Source organism: Theropithecus gelada, chromosome 15, assembly GCF_003255815.1.
Source record: "Theropithecus gelada isolate Dixy chromosome 15, Tgel_1.0, whole genome shotgun sequence".
Taxonomy (NCBI): Eukaryota; Metazoa; Chordata; class Mammalia; order Primates; family Cercopithecidae; genus Theropithecus; species Theropithecus gelada.
In genome coordinates this window covers 108865340-108881850 of record NC_037683.1, presented here as the reverse complement: position 1 = coordinate 108881850, position 16511 = coordinate 108865340, and the positions used below count along the sequence as shown (strand labels likewise).

At 45.1% G+C, this 16511-nt stretch overlaps 3 protein-coding genes across 3 annotated transcripts in view; 1 reads left to right on the top strand and 2 right to left on the bottom strand.

Annotated features, from left to right (window-relative positions):
- The window catches only part of LOC112607781 (ankyrin repeat domain-containing protein 18A-like), a 69264-nt gene extending 65548 nt beyond the window's left edge, over positions 1-3716 (bottom strand). The window contains 1 exon segment of the mRNA XM_025358896.1: positions 3511-3716. Coding sequence (XP_025214681.1) covers positions 3511-3716 — 206 coding nt within the window.
- Positions 3717-3728: 12 nt separating this feature from the next.
- On the bottom strand, positions 3729-5038 carry LOC112607780 (translation initiation factor IF-2-like). The gene has a single exon (XM_025358895.1). It carries the CDS (start codon positions 4827-4829, stop codon positions 3729-3731), a length of 1101 nt encoding a protein of 366 aa, XP_025214680.1. The 5' UTR covers positions 4830-5038.
- A 64-nt stretch (positions 5039-5102) lies between these two features.
- On the top strand, positions 5103-6743 carry LOC112608462. The gene has a single exon (XM_025360384.1). The coding sequence runs from the start codon at positions 5255-5257 to the stop codon at positions 5939-5941; it is 687 nt and encodes a 228-aa protein (XP_025216169.1). The 5' UTR covers positions 5103-5254; the 3' UTR covers positions 5942-6743.
- The last annotated feature ends 9768 nt before the right edge of the window (positions 6744-16511 follow it).

Genomic DNA, 16511 nt, shown 5'->3' with positions numbered 1-16511 from the left:
ATTTCTCCTTCACATATGAAACTTAGTTTGGCTGGATATGAAATTCTGGGTTTAAAATTCTTTCCTTTAAGAATGCTGAATATTGGCCCCCACTCTCTTCTGGCTTGTAGAGTTTCTGCCGAGAGATCTGCTGTTAGTCTGATGGGCTTCCCTTTGTGGGTAACCCGACCTTTCTCTCTGGCTGCCCTTAAGATTTTTTCCTTCATTTCAACTTTGGTGAATCTGGCAATTATGTGTCTTGGAGTTGCTCTTCTCGAGGAGTATCTTTGTGGCATTCTCTGTATTTCCTGAATTTGAATGTTGGCTTGCCCTACTAGGTTGGGGAAGTTCTCCTGGATGATATCCTGAAGAGTGTTTTCCAACTTGGTTCCATTTTCCCCCTCTCTTTCAGGCACCCCAATCAGACGTAGATTTGGTCTTTTTACATAATCCCATACTTCTTGCAGGCTTTGTTCATTTCTTTTTCTTCTTTTTTCTTTAGGTTTCTCTTCTTGCTTCATTTCATTCATTTGATCCTCAATCGCTGATACTCTTTCTTCCAGTTGATCGAGTCGGTTACTGAAGCTTGTGCATTTGTCACGTATTTCTCGTGTCATGGTTTTCATCTCTGTCAATTCGTTTATGGCCTTCTCTGCATTAATTATTCTAGTTATCAATTCTTCCACTCTTTTTTCAAGATTTTTAGTTTCTTTGTGCTGGGTACGTAATTCCTCCTTTAGCTCTGAGAAGTTTGATGGACTGGAGCCTTCTTCTCTCATCTCGTCAAAGTCATTCTCCGTCCAGCTTTGATCCGTTGCTGGCGATGAGCTGCGTTCCTTTGCAGGGGGTGATGCGCTCTTATTTTTTGAATTTCCAGCTTTTCTGCCCTGCTTTTTTCCCCATCTTAGTGGTTTTATCTGCCTCTGGTCTTTGATGATGGTGACGTACTGATGGGGTTTTGGTGTGGGTGTCCTTCTTGTTTGTTAGTTTTCCTTCTAACAGTCAGGACCCTCAGCTGTAAGTCTGTTGGAGATTGTTTGAGGTCCACTCCAGACCCTGTTTGCCTGGGTATCAGCAGCAGAGGCTGCAGAAGATAGAATATTGCTGAACAGCGGGTGTACCTGTCTGATTCTTGCTTTGGAAGCTTCCTCTCAGGGGTGTACTCCACCGTGTGAGGTGTGGGGTGTCGGTCTGCCCCTAGTGGGGGATGTCTCCCAGTTAGGCTACTCAGGGGTCAGGGACCCACTTGAGCAGGCAGTCTGTCCGTTCTCAGATCTCAACCTCCATGCTGGGAGATCCACTGCTCTCTTCAAAGCTGTCACAGTCGTTTGCGTCTGCAGAGGTTTCAGCTGCTTTTGTTGTTGTTGTTGTTGTTTAGCTGTGCCCTGTCCCCAGAGGTGGAGTCTACAGAGACAGGCAGGACTCCTTGAGCTGCTGTGAGCTCCACCCAGTTGGAGCTTCCCAGCAGCTTTGTTTATCTACTTAAGCCTCAGCAATGGCAGACGCCCCTCCCCCAGCCTCGCTGCTGCCTTGCGGCCAGATCGCAGACTGCTGTGCTAGCAATGAGGGAGGCTCCGTGGACGTGGGACCCTCCCGGCCAGGTGTGGGATATAATCTCCTGGTGTGCCCGTTTGCGAAGATCCTTGGTAGAGCACAGTATTGGGGTGGGAGTTACCTGATTTTCCAGGTGTTGTGTGTCTGAGTTCCCCTGGCTAGGAAAAGGGATTCCCTTCCCCCTTGCGCTTCCCAGGTGAGGCGATGCCTCACCCTGCTTCAGCTTTCGCTGGTCGAGCTGCAGCAGCTGACCAGCACTGATTGTCCCGCACTCCCTAGTGAGATGAACCCAGTACCTCAGTTGAAAATGCAGAAATCACCTGTCTTCAGTGTCCCTGTGCTGGGAGTTGGAGACTGGAGCTGTTCCTATTTGGCCATCTTGCTCCGCCCCCTCAGATCAGCCATTAACTGTATCTCTATTTTCTAAAGGTATTTTAATACAATGGAATTGATGGGCAAAGGGCATATACATTTTTAAAATGTGGTAATTATCTCCAAATTATCTACTTGAAAAGTCATCAGCAACTTAAACTTCAAGCAGCAGTATAAGTACCACTGCTCTTTATTCTCACAAACATTGTGGATAGAAAACAGTCTCATTCCTCTTTCAACTTAAATTCTCTTACGAGAAACACTAAGGATTTTTTTCCTATGTACATAAGTAACCTGTAGATCTGCAAAAAAAGTACTTTGCTCACTTTTACAGTTTTCTTGTGGATTTGATTGGAAAGAATTCCCTGTAAAATAAAGATGTGCTTTCTATCTGTATATATATAACTGATATATATATATAAAACATATTATATTAGCAATATATACAATTTGTTATATATATAATCAATATATATCATATCATATATAATAAAGAATAACTTCCCTGTAGGATGAAGATATACTTTTCATCTGAATACATATTTTTACATATTAGTAAAAATATATATTGTAAATATTTTTCAAGTGTGTTATCTTTTGTTAATTTTTTTCTGATACACAGGGGATTTTAATTAGTTTGCTAAATCAGTCTTCAGAATGCCTGCTTGTCAGATCATTCTTAGGAAGGCCTTTGTTAACATAAAATGTACCTGTATAAATAAGTCTTTTTGTTTTCTTCTGGTACTTTTCTCATTTTGCATATGTAAAAATTTTAGTCTGTATTCCATCAGGAACTCATTTTTGTGACATGAAGTTTCATTAGTTTTCTTCACACAGTAGGCATTTTATTAATAACTCATCCTTTCCTACTCATCTGAAATGTTACCATTATCAATCCCTATGTATATATCTTACATATATTTCAGTGTTTTTGAATTTCCTATTCTGTTCCATTTATTTATCTGTGTTTTCAGCTGTTAGTAAATAATTGATTGTGGGAATTAATAGCACATTTTGATATCTAGAGGAGCAAGTCGTTTCACTCCATTATAAAAATTTTTAAATGTCACCACAATGGTAAGCAAGTGTCATGCAAAAATGATAAAACCTTGATATTTTATTTCAGTTTATGTAAAACTGATAAACATATTAAGAGCTCACATTTTGAGAAAACTGAGTCTTCCCATTCAAGGAACCCACGTCCCACTTCCAAGTGTCCCTCTAAGAAGCCACAGTAAAGAACCTATCTACCTAGGTGGATTCGGATGTAAAACCAACCGACATAGGGTTTTATCTGAGAACTCTTCGCCTACTGAAAATGGCTCCTGGTATTTTTGACATGCGAATGAGTTCTCATTAGGCATCTCCCTATCATGTATATGACCCCATGTTTTAAACGTGTATATGCTTAACTTCGTGAGTTAAATCACTCAAATTCTCCACCACGCGCTGCAGTAAGGGAATTGCCAGCGACGGAAAGCAGCTGAGGCTCCGTTTGGCTCCTCGGCTCCGAGGGTGCCGGCGCCCTCCAAGGCCCCCGCCTCAGGGGCTGCGGTGAAACCAGGCCTGGGGCCCCCCTCCCACCGCGGGCTGAGCCCCCGCTACCTGTCCTTTCTGTCGCGGGCGTCCACGTCCCAGAATCTGCGCTTCAGGCAGCGCTCCACCTCCGCGGCGTCGCCCTTGATGGCCGCCCTGTGGATCTTCCGCAGTTCCCAGTCCCGGATGTGGTACCCGGGACCCGCGTACTCTTTGTCCCTGGAGCTCAGGAGCGCCTGGCCCAGGCGTCTCCCGAAGCTGAAGAGCTTCCTCATGGTGGCGACTTCTCAGACGCCCACAACCCGCTCCTGAGCCGCCGCGGCCCCTCGTGGCCTTTCCACCCCCACCCAGTCCCAAATCCGCGATCCACCCCCAAATCCAAGATCCACCCCCAAATCCAAGATCCACCCCCAAATCCAAGATCCACCCCCAAATCCAAGATCCGTCCCCAAACCCGCGATGTAGCTCAGAATCCGCGATCCAGCCCGGTCCACCACAGCCTTCAGCAGCGACACTCGCAGCCTCCGACCTCTCAGACCGAGTGAGCCCCGCGAAGCCGTTAGGCGCGCGCCTGCAGCTCCGCGCTCAGACCTTTCAGACCAGCGAGCCCCCGTGAAGCCGTTAGGCGGGCGCCTGCAGCTCAGCGCCCGCCGGGACTCCGGAAGCCGCTCCCAAGCCCGCGTGGCCGGAAGGGGGCGGCTGCAGCTTGAGCGCAGGCGCCGCTGGCTTGCGGGTTCTCCTAGGCTCGCGCGGGACGTTCCGGAATCGCAGGCGCGCATCCCTTCCGGCCTGAGGGCCCGCTGGCCGTGACTCCCGCCGGCTCCTCCTCTGAAGAGAGATCGCGGCAGCTGACGGGGGCCCTCCGCAGCCGCCGTGGATGGGGCTGGGGTTTGGTTCCCGCCCCGGCGCAGCCGCCGCGGGGCAGACCGCCTGGCTTGGCCGCAGACAAGGCGACATCTAGCCCCGGTTCTGCGAGGCTGGGAGCGCCAACCAGCTTGGGAGTTGCCAGGCAGCTGTTGCCAGCAGGTAGAGGGCGCCTGCAGCTTGGGCGCCCAGGTGGTGGAGCATGGCCTGGGCGGCCTCTGGATCGCGAGTGCACCTGGCCTGAGAGCCTGCCAGGCCCTGCCCCCGCCGGCTCCTGCTCTGCCGGAGCTCGGGACCTCTAGCCCGGGGCCCTCTGCAGCCACCGGGGATGGGGCTGAGGGCCGGTTCCCGCCCCTGTGCTGCCGCTGCAGGGCAGACTGCCTGGCTTGGCCACAGCCACTGGGACGTCTGGCCCCGGTTCTGAGATATGGGGAGTGCGGGCGGGCTCGGGGATTGCCTGGAGCCTGCTGCCTGCACACAGAAGCCGGCTGTAGCTTGGGTGCCCAGGCGGGCTGGAGGTGCATGACCTGGTCTGCCTCGGGATCGCCAGCGCGCCCAGCCTGAGGCCCCCGGCCATGCCTCCCGCCCCACTCCTCCACAGGAGGGAGATCGGGGTCGCTGGCATGGGCACTTGGCAGTCACCCCGATTGGGGTTGATCGGGGGTTCTCAGTTCTCGCCCCTGTGCAGCCGCCGCCGAGCAGAATGCCTGGCTTGTCCGCAGCCTCTGGGACACCTCGCGGGCCGGGCGGGCCGGAGGGTGAAGTCGCTGGGAGGCGGGTGCCTTCTCGCCCTGTGACGCCTCTGGGCCCCAGGGGCCGGCCTCCGGCGCACAGGGCTCCCCAGCATCCTGGGCGCGGGTCCGCTGCCCGCATGAAGTCACCTCAGAGAGGATGAACTTCGGGTTGCCTTTGTCCGGCTGTGCTGCCAGGCGGGGCAGCTGACCTGCTGATGTGGTGGCTTTCTTCATCTTCTTGCCCGCAGGACAGCGGGCTGGGAAGCCAGGGGCCGCCGGGACCTGGGGCTGGAAGCCGCATCTGCCCACAGCCGCAGCCGCCTGCACCTGCCATCCTGGTGGCGCCCTGGCGTCGGAGAAGCAGCAGGCGCGGAGCTCCTGCAGCTGCACCCCTGCAGCAACCCGTCCCGGCGCAGGCGGCAGTGGAAGGCGGCCTCCTCGCACGGCTCCTGCGGCCCCAGGACCAGGGGTGCTGCCAGCACCGCCCTCACCCCCCGCGTCTCGTGGACATTAGTCCTCCCTGGAGGCGACTGGACTTGAGCGAGGCTCGCAGCGATCGGCCCCGCGAGGACTGGCATCCTGGGCTCAGGATCCCGCACTCTGGCCCCGCGGCACCGCACCTTTCAGCAGCCCTTCTCCTCCTCTTGTTAAACTTTCGTCACTGCCATGAAAAGCATCCAGGCGTCCTTGATTTCGACACTGCCTGCACGCTCAGCCGAGCTCATCGGAGGGGCAGTTCTCCCCAGGGCCCGCGGGCAGCTTGTTCCCGGGCGGCGGCTCCTCCTGGACGCAGCTCCTTGTGGGTCCACCAGGATCCGGGGAGCCAAGGCCTGCCGCGGCTAGCAGGCCTGAAGAGAGGAAGAGTAAGGCGGGTTCTGCAGGGCAGCGGGCCGGGACCATGAGAGAGGCGGGTCAGTCTGGGCTCCAAGCGCAGCCTCTTGGGATTCCCCGGGACCCACGGCTTACAATGCGCTTAAATCCCACGCCTTGCCCTAGAGACAGCGCGTCATAGCCACCGCCCAGCGCTCCTGACCCGCTCCCACCTCGAGGAGGGTGTGTGGGGGAGAGACGGACGCAGGGAGGGAAAAGCGCTGGGAGGGCGAACATCTTTTCATAAACTTTTCCCCTTCTATATGCCATCTCTGATGGGAGCCTTTTTACATCTTTTGTTTATTTACTAATTGGGTTGTTTGATTTCTTATTGTTGAGTTGTAAGTGGTTTTTAATGGTCTGGATGCAAGACAAGTGTTTTGCAAGTATTTTCTCCCTGTCTGTGGCTTGTTTCTCCATTCTCTTAATATTTCCTTTCCCAGAGCAAAAGTTTTTAATTGTAACAAAGTCATACCAATATCTTCTTTCATGGTAAAATGTGCTTTTATGTACTTCAGTGTTGTATCTACCAAGTAATTGCCAAATCCAAAGTTACCTAAATGTCTATTCTTTTTGTTATTTTACAGAAGTTTTACAGCTTTTGGATTTAAATTTAGGTCTAAAAATTGAACTCATAAAGGTAGACAGTATAATGATGTTTACCGGAGGCTGTGTTGCTGGGGAGAAAAAAATGGGAAGTTGTTCACAGGTGCAAAGATTCAGTTAAACAGGAGAAACGCGTTTTGAAATCTATTGCACAGCAGGATGACTATAGTCAATAATAATGTACTGTATATTTCAAAATAACAAAAAGTAAATTTCAAATATCTGACCACAAAAAAATTGAGGTGATGGATATTTTATCCACGATGTAGTCATTCCTCATTTTATACATATATCCAAGCATCACATTGTACCCCATAAATGTATGCGATTATGGTTTGACAATTTAAAATATTATTAACTTAAAAATGTATCCTTCGAATTAATTTTTGAGGAGCAAGGTCTGTGTCTCAATTCCTTTTTTTTTTTGCATATATGTATATATAATACATGAAATGGATTCATCACTGTTTTTGAAAAAGCTACCCTTTCTCCATTGAACTGCTTTTACCTTTTTGTAAAAGATCAATTGACTGTGTTTGTGGGCTCTTATTTCTGAGTTCTCTATTCTGTTCCATTGATCACTTTGCAAGTCCTTGAACTTTGTTCCTCCCCTACAATATTGTTGGCTATTCTGGTTAGTTTGTCTTTCTATATAAACTTTAGAATTAGTTTGTCAGTTTCCACACAATAATTTGTTCATGCTTTCACCAAAGTTGTATTGAATTTATAAATCACATTGAAGAGAATTGACATCTTAACAACACTGAGTCTAATTTTGTGAACATGGATGTCTCTTCATTTATTTAGATCTTTAATTTCTTTCAACAGATTTTATAGTTCTTTTCACATACACCCTGCCCGTATTTTGCTAGATTGTGTCTATTTCATTTTCTTGATGCTAATGAAAATGGTATTGGGCTTTTAATTTCAAATTCTCATTGTTCGTTGCTGGATGTAGGACAGCAATTGATTTTGTATATTAACCTTATACTGTGCAACCTTGCTATAATCCAGAAGGGTTTTTGGCTGATACTTTGAGATTTTCTACATAGAAAATCAATTTATCAGTGAGCAAAGGGCATTTTAATGCTCCCTTTCCAATCTTTATACCTTTTACTTTATTTTATATTCTTGTCTTATTGCATTAGCTAGGGTTTTAGTATGATGTTGAATAGGAGCAGTGAGAGGGGATAACTTTTCCTTATCTTTTGTGTAAAACATCCCATTTTTCATATGTATGATATTGTCTGTAGGGTGTTCTTTTGGTGTATGTTCTTTATCAGTTGAGGAATTTCCCTTCTATTTCTAGTCTGCTGAGAATTTTAACCATGAATGGGCTTTGGAGTCTATAAAATGCTTTCTTAATCTATTACTGTGATCAAATAACTTTTCTTTTTTAGCTAGTTATGTGATAGATTGCCTTAACTATTTTGTGTTAAGCCAGGCTTGCATACCTGGAATAAATCTCACTTGGTCTTGGTGTGTAATTCAACAATGTATTGCTAGATTCAGCATGGTAATATTTTGTTGAGAATTTTTGATGAGAGACATTTGAACATTTGTTTTTCCTTAAATGTCTTTTTCTGCTTTTGATATTAGAACTTCATAGAATGAGTTGGGATATGTTCCTTTTGCTTCTGATTTTTGGTAGCAATTATAAATAATTGATATCTTTTCTTCCTTAAATGTTTCATACAATTCGCTAGTGAAATGATCTAGGCCTGTTGCTTTCTTTCTTGGAAGATTGTTAATTATTCATATATTTCTATACTAGATAAAGAGTTATTCAAATTATCTATTTCTCCTTTTGTAAGTTCTATGGACTAAATTTTTGTGTCTCCCCAAAATTCATGTGCCAAAACCAATCCTCAGTGTGATGGTATTTGGGTATTTGAGGTCCTTTGAAAAGTGATTAGGTCATGAGGATGGAGCCCTCATAGGTGGGATTAGTAGTTTTTTCTAGAAAGGCTCCTCACCCCTTCTGTTATGTGAGAACGTATTGCAAAGATGGCTTCCATGAGCCAGAAAGTGACTCCTCAGCAGACATGAAATCTGCTGGTGCCTAGAATTGATCTTGGATTCCCCAGCTTCCAGAAATACGAGAAATAAGCTTCTGTGTTTGTGAGCCACCCAGTTTATGGCATTTTGGTATAGCATCCTGAACAAACTAAAATAATTTTGGTAGTTTGTGTCTTTCAAGATATGGATCCATTTTGTCCAGGTAATCAAATTTGTGAGCACATAGTGTTTATACTATTCATTTATTATCCTTTTAATGCCGGTGGCATCAATACTGATAACCTTTCATTTCTGATACTAGTAATTTTTGTCTTCTGTCTCTGTTTCTCATTTGTCTCCTCTCCTTCATTTCCCATCCCCTTTCTGCCTCTTCTTCTTCCCCTTCTCCCCCTCCTCCTTTTCTTCCTTCTCCTCTTCCTTCTTCTTCATTGTCTTCTTCTTATCCATTAGATTATATAAAAGTAAGCAAAATAGAGATTTTATTTTACCTTCATGTATTCCTTCTCTAAGCTCTCCTTTCTTTATGTAGATCCAAATTTCTTATAATTTTTCTTCTTCCTGAAACTATTCTTTGAAATTTTTTACAAAGTAGGTCTACTCATGACACATTTCCTCAGTTTTTGTTTGTAAGAGGAAGTATTTTTTCTCCTTCACTTTTGAAGGATAATTTTACTAGATACAAAAATATCAGTTGATTATAGTGTTCTTTCAACACTAATATAATATTCCACCTTACTGTCTTTTGATTGGATGGTTTCTGAAAAGAAGTCTTATATAAATCCTATTCTTGTTTCTTATAATCAAGTATTTTATTCCATTCTCTTTCAACAATTTATCTGTCTTTGATTTTCTGAAGTTGAAATATAATTTGCATATGTGTATAGATTTTTGGTATTTTTCTGGACTTCCTGTATTTGTTGTTTCAACACTTAATATTGGAAAATTCTCAGTCAATATTACTTCAAATACTTATCTGTATTTTGTCCTCTTTCTTCTCTTTCTAGCAATCCCATTGTGCATATGCTACATGCTACAACAATTATTGAATATTCTGTTCTTTTTTTCCGTTGTTTTCTCTTTGCATGTCAGTTTGGGAAGTCTCTATTGACATATCTTCAAGATGACTGATGTTGTTCTTGACCGTGTTCAGTTCACTGATAAACCTGTTGAGGACATTGTTCATTTCTGTTGCAGTGTTTTGTTTTCTAGCATTTCCTTTTTTTTTTTTTTTTAATTTTTAGAAAAAGGGTTTATGTCACTGAGACTGGAGTACAGTGGTATGAACATAGCTCACTGTAGCTTCAACATCCTAGGATTTAGGAATTCTCCCACCTCAACCTCTGGTATCAGAGGCATGTGCCACTATGCCTGGCTAGTTATTTGTTTATTTTATTTTTATTTTACTTTTTTGAGAGAAGGGTCTTATTTTGTTGCCTATGCTGGTCTTAAACTCCTGGACTCAAGCGATCTTCCTGCCTCAGCCTGGGATTATAGATGCGAGCTGGGATTACAGATGTGAGCCACTGCACCCAGCCAAAATGGATACATTTAAAATATACTGTTTTTAATGTAAATGGAAGATGGAGAATTGTTATGAGTATTTCATTAATATTTTGTGGGAAGCCTAATAAAAATAAAATTTCCTGTGAGTATACCTCACCCCTCCAAATGTTGAGCCACTTCTCCAAGGAACAGTTCTTTGGCTGATATTTGGTGTTTTATCTTCTGCCAGTAGTAAAATGAATGACATGACTTATGGCCCAAGGCTTTACTCAGAAACTTGGAGCCTGTTACCAGTGCTGCTGGGAGCTCCTGAGGTAGATACAAAGGCCAGGTGTCAGGGAGACTACCCAAGAGCAAAGAGCCAGAGAGGGGAGGCAGGTGCTGTTGGACACAACTGCCATCACTAGGCAGATGCTGTGAATCCAACACAGATCTGAGTCAGGTTCCATATGCAGGGTCTGGGGTGAGTGCCTGGGGTCACTGTGTGGCTGGAATTCTCCAGAAACCTGGTTTATACAAGTGTAATTGAAACTTGAAGCAGCATCTGATGCAGCTGGGGCAAGGCTGATTAGAACTAGGTGGTTGGAACACGGTCTAGCTAGGAAGGGAAGGGACCATGCACATCAGGGTGGAGGCTGCAGGCAGGCAGATGGCCATCACAGCCCAGCGGGCTGCCCATTACTCTCCTCCGGGCCCAGGAGACTAAACACACTTGAGTCGCAACTGCCTCTGGGCGTGGGAGCTGTGGTCTTGTTTCCACTCACACGTCCCAGCAAGAAGGAGCTTCCGCTGTGCTTGCAGACTTGACCCTACTAGTCTGGGCTGGGGAGTTCTCTGTCTGCCCATGGCTGGTCATTATTGTCTACAAAACCTGCTGTTATCTGTGAGAATTTTTATGACTAGGTAGCTCAAGGGCATGATGACATGCCTATGCTATTGCTGAGGGAATATCTCTATTTTCAGGTGAAGATTGTTTCTAATTTTATGTTCAGAATTCCATACAAGAGGCACAGTGGAGGTATATAAATGAAGATTAATCCACCAGCATTCTTTCAAAATACTGAACCACACTTTCTGATAGACATTGGGGTGGGGTGGCTGCAAGCAGAATGTCTGGGTTGGAATTCTCATTCCACAGCTTCATGCTGTGTGATAGTGAGTAACTTACTTTCCTTCTCTGTGTCACAGTTTCCTATTCTCTAAAAACAGATAATAATAGTGACCTACCTTATAGACTGTTATGAAGATTAAATTAATTTATATATGTAAAAAAGGCTTGGGACACAGATTTTCTGTAACTTTTAGCCATTGTTATTGCTACCTGAAGTATAAAAACAGAAATGTGACCCTGGTCCTTGACCTTGGGTGGAATCACAAGATAAGCAATAGTTTAGGGAAAAAATATTTGTACTGGGTATTTTCATTATTCAAAACATTATTAATAATGTGCTATTAAGATAACGTTACAAAATTAAAATATTAAAAAGAAGCCCATGGTACAGAATCAGAAAGTCTTACTGTGCATGTGTATATTTTGACTCTCTATAATTCCTCTGTCAATCATCAGCTTTGCAGATTTCAGTTAACTGGGTCAACTTGCCAGTAATAACTGCTTTGGTCTCCCCATCTCTAACTCACCTCATGATCTATTTGCTGTCCTGCTGCTACGGTAACCTTGCTACAGTTCTCTTACCTGATGATCTTCCTTTTCCCAGCAAAACACTTCATACTTTCCCTCATAACACATCTCACACACACACACACACACACACACACACACCATAAACACCCCCATACACTCACACACCACACACCAGAAACTCACACATTCCACACACATCACACACATGAACACCCCAGTACACACATATTCATACCACAAATACCACACACACATCACACCCACCACCTACACTAACATACATACCACACACACACTATGAACACCCACCCCAATACACGCACACTCATGCCACACACACACCACACACACATCACACCCACCACCTACAGTAACATATATACCACACACACACACCAAACACACGTTCCCCACGCACACCATGAATACCCCAATACACAGACACTCATACCACACACACACACCACACATCACACAAACTTACACACCGCAAACACCTCCTACATCCACACACACCACATGCATCACACACACCACAAACACTCCCACATACACTCACACATATCACACAATACCACACACTGATGCATTCCACGCACACACCATAGACACCCCAATACACACGTACTCATACCACACATACCACCACCCCCACACCATATGCACATCACGCACATTCTCACAAATACAACACTCACCACCTACACACACACACCACATACACACAAACCATACACACCACATGCAGAAAACACACACAAAAACACTCCCCATACACTCACACTCACATACCACACATAGAACACACACACATTCCACACACACACACCGTGAACATACACACACCCATCACACACAGCACGCACATCACACAAACTCTCAAACACACCACTCATGCAATACACCACATACACAGACACCACACACACCACTGCCATCCCTCATACACTCACACTCACATACCACAAACACACCACACACACCTTCCACACACACCCGCCACACATCCTTATACCACACTCATCACATATACCAGTCACATACACCACACACACATCACACACTCTTACACACACTACACATTGCACTCACCATCTACTCACACACATTTCACACACACACACCACAGACATCCCCCATACACCCACATACCACACACACACCACACACTCCACACACACACCATAGATAAACCATATATATTTGCATGCCACACCCACACACCAAGCCCACTACACGCCGTATATACTCACACACGCCACATAAACACAAAACACCCGCACCCACACTCACACACATCACACACACCAGTCTCCTACACACACAAACTCACACTCACACACACACACTCACACTCCTTGAAATGCTTCTCTTCACTCACTGATCCCTTCCTGACCCTAATCCACACCCACCGGGCTGCCCAGGCTTTCTTCCACCAGGACCTCCATAGCCTCTCCCTCTAGGGGTTTCTCTCCACTCTGGGCTCCCTATAGAGCCTCTGTTGCTTCTGCAGCCCTTGCTCCCCACCTCCGCATGCATTTGCCTCACTGATTGCGCTGGACCATCTTGGTGGTTTTTCCAGTGTGTCCCCCCATGATAGGTCTCCTCACATACACTGCAGGCCCTTTTGACGAGTCCAGATCCTGGCACCGGCTGTTCCTTGGGCATTGTACATCTCTGCACATAGGGCCACATCTGGCACACAGTATGCACTCAGCTGTAATTTCAGAGCATGAGTGCTCACAGGTATTAGGATCAATGTTCAGAAGGTGCTTTCCTTTTTACTGAACCTGTGGCCTACTTGATTTACCTGAAAGTTTGTAATTCAGTTCATTAAATTTCTGTTAAAATATTAATACACCAGGTGACTCTCAATATTGTTGCTGCAAATTATGTTTTCATTAAGATGGACAAAGACTATGAACAAGCCACATGTGCAGGGCACTGAGTTCGAGAATTAGCCTAGAAGCACTGGAGTCTTCAGTGATTTCTGTTTATATCAACAAACAGAAGAAAAAGGATAGAAAAGACAACTATATACAAATGAAATTAGAAACTGAAAAAAAAATTAATAGCTATGTAAAATTAACTAGGTGCTGGGTAAATTCTATATAAAATCTCTATTTTTCATTTGGGGTGCAGTGTCTCAGGACTTTTGCTTCCTAACTGATTAACTGGAGTGTTGTTGTTATGCCCAGACCGTTTATTCCCCGAAGAAGACCACCAGAGTCCAGAGTCAAAGCTAAGCAGCAAGGATCTTTATTACAGGTTCGAACCTGGAACTCTCCCTCGCTCGCGAAACGAGACGGGCAGGAGAGCTCCCCCACTGAGCTCCGAGCAGTGTTATATAGTCTAAGAAAAGTGGGCATAGAGTTATTATACAAATCAGATATATGATTGGCTAGTGTTTGAACAAGGCGATTTGGCTGACTATGATTGGTTCCCGCCATTTCTGATATTTCGGTTCAACCTTTGAGGCGGGAGAGCAGGTTTATGGCAGCAAGAGTTTATCTTACTTAAACACGTCTTGTGACCTTGCCTCAGAACTTACAAAATCTCTGGTACGTGCAGAAAAGCAGGTACTCACAGAACTTACGGAATCTCTGGTATGTGCAAAGATTAGAGAGCAGAACAAAAGGTGTGGGGGGGGCGGGTACACATCTACCTCTGTGTCCTTTCATTGTACCATGATTACATTGCCAAGACTACTTTAATAGCATCTGCGCTAAGTATTTTTTTGAGCTTTTGTTGAGGTTTACTTGACATATATAGAAAAGCACACATTTAAAAGGTGCAGGCTGGGGGCGGTGGCTCACAGCTGTAATCCCAGCACTTTGAGAGGTCAACACAGGATGATTGATTGAGTCCAGCAGTTTGAGACCACCCTGAGTAACACGGCAAAAACCCCTCTCTCTACAAAAAATACAAAAATGAGCAGGACATGGTGGCCTGCGCCTGTGGTCCCAGTTACTTGGGAGGCGGAGGTGGGAGGATCGCTTGAGCCTGGGAGGTCGAGGCTGCCGTCAGCCAGGACTGCGCCACTGCACTCCATGCATCCCGCCTGGGAGACAGAGATCCTGTCTTTTAATAAGCAAATAATAAAAGGTTCAATTTGATAGGTTTTAACGTGGGTATAGAAGTCTGAAACCATTACAACCATCAAGATTACCAACATATTTCTTGTTTTCTTTTTTTGGGGGGAAGGTTGGGGGGAACAGTGTTTGGCGTCATCCAGGCTGGACTGCAGTGGCACCATCTTGGCTCACTGCAATGTCTGCCTCCCAGGCTCAAGTGATCCTGCCTCCTTAGCCTCCCCAGTAGCTGGGACCACAGGAGTGTTCTATCACACCCTGCTCATTTTTGTATCTTTTTTTTTTTTTGGTGTGTGTGTGTAGGCACTGGATCTCCCTGTGTTACCTAGGCCGGTCTCAAACTCCTGGGCTCAAGCGCTGCACCCACCTCAGCCTCCCAAAGTGCTGGGATTACAGGCATGGGCCCCTGTGCCCAGCCATACATATCATTTCCAAGCCCTTCCTTGCTTCGCTTTCCCTCCCACTTCTTCCAGCCTACCCATTCCCATGCAACAACTGGAAATGATTTTGATTTAGAATATAAACACACTTTATATGTCTAAAGAGATAACAGGTGGGGAAAATGGAAATAGTAAGAGACTTATTTTGTATATCAAAATTATCAAGTAAAATTGAAAAAGAACAGTATTTAGAATGAAAATTGAATTACTGAAACGAAGAATTTAGTGGATTCTGAAACAGCAGATTAGACGTATGTGAAGAGAGACAGCAAATTAGAAGAAAGCTCTGAAATAATTAACCAGCATGCACAATAGAGAGACAAGAATTGGGAAATGTGGAAGAGATGTTAAGGGACGGGGGGAAGAGGAAACACTGAGGAGATAATCTGTGGGAATGTCCATCTATGTGACTAGAGATGGGCACTGTTGCTGTAGCATTGTACAGCATTGCACCGTCGAAGGGAAAGCCTCTCTACAATGAGAAATTGTATGGGTTCATTCACCAAATGTTTTGTCTAGTCTAGAAATGTTATGTATCTTTATCACAATTCTCCTTTTAAAAATATAGGTAATTATACATTAAAAGAATTTTGTAAAGAACAGCATGCACAGCTGAAATGTATTTGGCAGCATTTATTAAACACTCCCTCTGCATATTGAAGTCTGGGTCACACAAAATAGTCACACAGGGGCTGCTGTCAGCCATTGAAAAGAAACACTAAATCTATTGACTGAACTCAACACGCTGACAGAAAGGCATGCTGAAATAGAAAAAGTGTAAGAAAAAGTCAATTCAACCAAAACAAATGTCCCGAATCAAATAGGAAGCTTGACTTTCAGCAAAGTAATTTCGAGAATATTAACACATGATTTGCCCCATCAATCATATCATTTGTCTATCAACCCAACGTTCTCACCTTAGGCAGCACAGAGTACCAGATTCTTCAAAGGAAGACAAACAACTGTCATTACATATGAAGTAACTCATGCAATGTTACACACCAATTGAAAAAAGCAAAGTATTTCTGTGAATGATGTACAGTAACTAAATTAATCTTTTTCTTTCTTTCTTCTTCTTCTTTTTTTTTTTTTTTTTGAGACGGAGTCTGGCTCTGTCACCCAGGCTGGAGTGCAGTGGCGCGATCTCAGCTCACTGCAAGCTCTGCCTCCCGGGTTCACGCCATTCTCCTGCCTCAGCCTCCCGAGTAGCTGGGACTACAGGCACCGCCACCACGCCCGGCTAGTTTTTTGTATTTTTTAGTAGAGACGGGGTTTCACCGTGTTAGCCAGGGTGGTCTCG

Coding starts and splice junctions, on each gene's coding strand:
- LOC112608462 (XM_025360384.1), top strand. CDS start 5,255: ATGTGGTGGCTTTCTTCATCTTCTTGCCCGCAGGACAGCGGGCTGGGA.
- LOC112607780 (XM_025358895.1), bottom strand. CDS start 4,829: ATGCACCTCCAGCCCGCCTGGGCACCCAAGCTACAGCCGGCTTCTGTG.